This window comes from Crocuta crocuta, unplaced genomic scaffold (genome assembly GCF_008692635.1).
Source record: "Crocuta crocuta isolate KB4526 unplaced genomic scaffold, BGI_CrCroc_1.0 scaffold77, whole genome shotgun sequence".
In the NCBI taxonomy this organism is placed as follows: Eukaryota; Metazoa; Chordata; class Mammalia; order Carnivora; family Hyaenidae; genus Crocuta; species Crocuta crocuta.
Genome location: NW_027532172.1, coordinates 4,381,618 through 4,386,955, shown reverse-complemented (window position 1 = coordinate 4,386,955; position 5,338 = coordinate 4,381,618). Strand labels below are relative to the sequence as shown.

Below are 5,338 nucleotides of genomic sequence, written 5' to 3'. Positions count from 1 at the left end.
ACAATGCCCTCCCCAGGCCCCAAAATAGCCCCTGAGCTTAGCCAATTGTCCTTTTATGGCCCTGTCCCTATTGTGCACTGCAGGGAGGGGGGCTGGGGTCAGGAGGTGTCTGGACAGGATAAAGGCCAGGCCTGGGAGCCTCACCTACCCTGCTCTCTGCTTTCCTTCTTTCCACATCCCTCTCTGTGCTTACAGCTCCCATGGCCCCCAAAAAGCCAGACCCCAAGAAGGATGATGCCAAAGCCGCCAAGGCGGCTCCCGCACCTGCACCCGCGCCCGCGCCAGCGCCCGCACCTGCGCCTGAGCCCCCCAAGGAAGTAGAATTTGATGCCTCCAAAATCAAGGTGGGTGTGGGAGCTGAGTTGCAGCAGGAAGGACAGGGCACATCAGTGGATCCCAGAGTGGGCTACTCAGTGTCGGGCCAGACTCTAGAAGGTGAGCGCTGAGCTGAGGCTGGAAGTCTCCACGCAGAGGTCAGGCCAGCCCTGGGGGCTTTCAGGCTTCAGGAGGACTGTGCAGGCAGGACTCCCCCAGAGCTGCCCAAGGGCAAGTCTTTGGTGGTTTTGGAAACTGTCTCTTGCCCTTCTTCCTGGACCTCACATCCTTGGGGAATCCCGGAGCCCCCTGGACCCCAACCTCTGTGACCAAGTAGAGATCTTCCTCGTCCAGCAGTGGGGGGTCTCACTTCCACGCCAAGTCCCCCGGGGGCCCTGGGTGGAGAGTGTGAGGAAGTGACGCCCCTGCCCAGGCTGGGTCACACTCACCCCTACCAGAGTGGCCGAGCCCCAGAATTAGTCGAGCCTCAGCTTTTAGGTGGGGAAGTTGAGGCATGGGCTGAGTAGATCATGTAGGAAATTGGTCTTGGAGCTGTGACCAGTGGAGCCAAAGCTTCTTTCCCCAGTTAGGAAGTCTTTCTCAGAGTCTAAACTTGGAGGGAGAGCCATGACTCCCACCTGTGGTATTTGCATAGTGGCACGTACCCTGTGTCCTGCCTGTGCCCTGTTCTTGGCTGGCCACCGGTCACTGCTGCCCTGGCTGCTGGTGGGGTCCCTGTGGAGCTCTCCCAGACCTTCACGGCTCCTGCATGTCCGGCCAGACCTGCGGCCCAACTGCACGGAACTATCTCCTGTTCGTGGGCCCTTCCTGGAGGTGCCTACCTTGTCCCTCAAGACACGGGTTCAAATCCCAACTTTGCTCCGTCCTGTTCACTCTGGGGCTTGGTCTCCTCAGATGTGAAATGGTATAATAAACCTTCCTTGCAGGCTACTGGGAACTATTCACAGAAAGTGCTCTTCGGAGTCGGCTCCCTGAGCCCCAGCCACCCTTGGGTCCAAGCTTGTGTCTGGCAGGTCCCTTGCTGAGGTCCGACCGCCCCAGGCCCTGTGTGGCATTGTCCAGTGTCCCAGGATCTGAGGCGGGCACAGACTCCCCTCCGAGACGCAGCTATAGGGAAGCCCCTTGGGCTGGCCAGTGAAAGGTGGGAGGCTTTGCCAGGAGGCCAGGGAGCCTAATCTCAGCAGGCTTCCTGGTGGTGAGAGCTCAAGGGGCTGGGAACAACTGTTCTTCTCAGCACTGGGTGGGGACAGGCGTGACAAGGGGGCAGGGTTCCTCTGCGCTGATGTGTGCCGTGGAGGCGGAGGTCAGTAGGACTCCCAGGGAGCAGCAGTGGGAGAGGTGCCAGGCACGCCCCCTCTCCCAAGTTCCTTTCCCTCCTGCAACCTTGACCTTGGGGTGAGTGACTGCCGCGATAAAAATAGACCTGGTATCTAGTGAGGAGGGGGAAACCAGGTCCCAGGAGGCCTCCTGACCTCAGGTGGCTCTGGTGCAGCCTCAGCAAAGACTCACCCACACCCCCCTGACCCCCATGCTGCGCTGCGGTGGGGGTAGCCTCAGGCTCACGGACCATGTGGGTGACGGTGCCCAGCACACACACATGTGTGTGTGATTGCACACACGTCCATCTCACACACACACGTGCACGCGGTCCTGTGGATACGCTCTCATGCTGACAGAAACCATCTGGCCCGTAGCCTCCCCCTTCCCCCTCCAGGAGCCCTCCCCAAGGAGGTGAGGCCACCCATCTCTCTCGTGTGCATGGTCCCACCCGCTGGGCCCCAGGCCTGCTGGGGGTGGGGGGCAAAGCCAGTCTTGTCAGATCTTGTGGCTTCAGACACCTCTGTCCAGGACCGGGGGTGACAGGTAAGGCCTACACTGAGCTGGGGACTCGGGGCACCAGGCCGGCCTTCTCATCTCTTCCCTAGATGCGGCCCACCGGCCATCAGGGTCTGGGCACATGCAGACCCAGGGCCCTCGTTCTAACAGGTCGGGAGGGGGCAGGAGGCAGGAGGGTGTCAGGAGAGATGGCAGGAGGTCGTGGGTGCTGGAATGGGGACAAGTCGGGGCAGCCAGGCTGAGGCCTGGGCCCACCCTCTGGACCAGGCCAGGCACTCAGAACCTCTGGGGTCTCCTTTCAGATCGAGTTTACACCGGAGCAGATTGAAGGTGAGTGAGGCTCTGGAGCCCAGGGGCTGCAGGGTGGGGCCCAGGGTCCCCAGCCTGAGAGTCCTGCCAGTGTGGCGTGAGCGGGGTGGGCTGACTCTGGGGGTGTCCACAGTTCACCGCCTCTCCTGGCAGAGTTCAAGGAAGCCTTCATGCTGTTCGACCGCACACCCAAGTGTGAGATGAAGATCACGTACGGGCAGTGCGGGGACGTCCTGCGGGCGCTAGGCCAGAACCCTACACAGGCCGAGGTGCTCCGTGTCCTCGGGAGACCGAAGCAGGAAGGTTGGTTTGCGTTGGCGCCAAGCTGGGGAGACCACCAGGGTGGGCCACCTGTGGTGGGACGACACGGGAAGCCCCCTGCTCTGCGCTCTCCTGACATCTTCCCATTGTCTGGATGAGGACACTGAGGCTGGTCTCAGGCTGACAGGGCAACCAGCAGTGAGTCTGCTGGACCGTCTGGCCCCCTGCTGATTCGCCGGGCCTGCTGCTCACAGGAAACTGACGGTGCAAATGGGCTAAGGCGGCTGCTGGGAGGGCGGGGGGCACCCAGCCCTGGCCACCCTACGCTCAGTGCCCTTTCCTTGTCTCCTCCGTGTCTCTCTCGGGCTCAGGGCCCCAGATTCCCTCACCACTTTTGCCAGAGAGGTTTGCCTACTTTGCCCCAAGGCAGAGGGAGACTTCAGCCCTCTCCCCAGGTTCAAAGTCCCAGGGAAGGTCTCTGATTGGCCCCACTGCTCCTGGCCAATCACAGGTTGTGGGGAGGGTGGGGTCTATAAGAAAATGGCACTATCTAGGGTGGTTCACCCAAAGGAGAGCAGAGGTGCAAGACAGAGCCCGCTGTGGCGCCTTGGCAGCAAAGTGTCCTGTGCACAGCAATGGATTGCGTAAACAATGCATTTTGGCTGTGAAGTGCCTCGTGCTGGTGAAGTGCCTTGTAAATGGCTAGAGGGCTTTGGGACCTTGTGAGGGCGACAGCCCTTCACTGTAAGGCCCAGCGGAAGGGGGTGCCCATCCCGCCCCTCAGAGTGAGGGACCAAGGACCATCTCTCCACAGAGCTCAACACCAAGATGATGGACTTCGACACGTTCCTGCCCATGCTCCAGCACATTTCCAAGAACAAGGACACAGGCACCTACGAGGACTTTGTGGAGGGGCTGCGGGTCTTTGACAAAGAGGGCAACGGCACTGTCATGGGTGCGGAGCTCCGCCACGTGCTGGCCACTCTAGGTGAGGGTCGCGGCCTCCTCACCCCCACCCCTCCCTCGGGGGGCATCTTGGGAGACACCACTCCCTCCCCTGCTGAGCCGGTGTCTCATCTCTGAAATGGAGAGAGTGACACAGTCAGGGAGCCTCTGTGGCAGGCGACAGCAATGTGGGGAGTTTAGAGACTTCGGTAGGGAAGAAGGAAATGTGAGGGTGCAGCTCACAGAATCCCGGGGAGGGGGGGAGGACAGCTCTGGGGACAGTGTAGGGCACTGTGGCATAGCCAGTGGGGTCAGCTCTGTCCCCATGTTCGTTGTCTCTAGGTCACATTCCAGGGACACAGGAACTAAGTGGCCCAGTAGGTTAGGTGCCTGCCTCTTGGACACCTGGACCCCCTCATCTGGCTGGCAGGGGCACCCCCTTCTCAAAGTAGCTTTATTACACAGCAAATGTTTATTGAGCACCTACTATGCCTACTCAAAGCAGCTTTTCCCTGTACAAAACATTGACTGAACTCCTACTGCCTGCTTAGCCCTGTGCTGGTCTCGGGCTGTGTGTGTGGCTGGGGGTAGGAGGTCGCCCCCGTTGCAGTGAGGGGACCCGCACAGCACACCAAAGCCAGAGGAGGGAACGTGGCAGACCTGTCTGGAGAACATAGATGTTGTCTCTTGGTCTCCTCCACCATCACTCCTCAAGGCCCTCAGCTTCACCCCATGGGCCCTTCTCGAGCCTCAAAAGGCCGCCCGAAGGAGCTGCTTTCGGGGACACGGTGGGGCTGGCCTCCTGGCGATGGGAGGAGCCCCCAGCAGCCCGTGAACAACAGAGGATGGTGTGAGCTGTGACTCGAACACCGAGCCGGCTCCTGTTGCGGACAGAGCCCAGGCTTGGAGGGGGCGCCGGGCCTGCACCCCAGGCTGCACCCTTTCTGACTTGTAGCTGATTCTCCTGGTCTCAGAAATGGGGGTGACGGCTGAGGCCTTGTGAGCCAGGATGGCCGTGCCAAAGTGAGGTGTGGGAACGCTAGGGAGGCAGACCCACCACCCAGAGGGGCTCAGTGGCCCCCCACCCTTCGTGCCTTCTGGTGGTGCTGACTCAGCCTCCCGCCCTTCCAGGTGAGAGGCTGACCGAAGATGAGGTGGAGAAGCTGATGGCGGGGCAGGAAGACTCCAACGGCTGCATCAACTACGAAGGTGCGCTCAGCAGGCCAGGAGCTGGTGGGGGGCGGCGGGAGGACCGGGGCCCTAGGCTCCTGCCCTTGGCTACCCAGTGCTTGAGCCCTGCCACTCACTGCCCCTTCTTTCCAGCATTCGTCAAGCACATCATGGCCAGCTGAGCCTCCNCACCCCCCCCCTGTCCCCACCAATCCCAGTTCTCAGTTGGCATCCTGCTGCCTCGCTCCGCCCCGTCCCCTGTAACCTGTGACCACCTTTGCTCTCAGGGAGCCCGGGAGGACACACCAGAGACGCTCAGCCCCCCTCTGATGCTGACATCAGGGGCCTGGAGTTGCGGGGAGCAGGGAGCTCATCGAGGCTCCTACATCAGCAACCTCAGCACCACCGTGCAGACAGCCGCAGACAGCCCTGCCCGTCATCTCCCTGTGCATCTCTGTCCTCACCCCGGGGCCTCATGAAT

General features: G+C 61.3%; 1 protein-coding gene across 1 annotated transcript; it reads left to right on the top strand.

Moving 5' to 3' along the window:
• Nucleotides 1-200: 200 nt before the first annotated feature.
• On the top strand, nt 201-5,039 carry MYL3 (myosin light chain 3). The gene is made up of 6 exons (XM_077777203.1): nt 201-344; nt 2,475-2,502; nt 2,635-2,784; nt 3,557-3,730; nt 4,819-4,896; nt 5,011-5,039. The coding sequence occupies exons 1-6, from the start codon at nt 201-203 to the stop codon at nt 5,037-5,039; spliced, it is 603 nt and encodes a 200-aa protein (XP_077633329.1).
• Nucleotides 5,040-5,338: the final 299 nt, after the last annotated feature.

Coding starts and splice junctions, on each gene's coding strand:
- MYL3 (XM_077777203.1), top strand. CDS start 201: ATGGCCCCCAAAAAGCCAGACCCCAAGAAGGATGATGCCAAAGCCGCC. Junction 345..2,474: donor TTGATGCCTCCAAAATCAAG/GTGGGTGTGGGA, acceptor GTCTCCTTTCAG/ATCGAGTTTACACCGGAGCA. Junction 4,897..5,010: donor CGGCTGCATCAACTACGAAG/GTGCGCTCAGCA, acceptor CCTTCTTTCCAG/CATTCGTCAAGCACATCATG.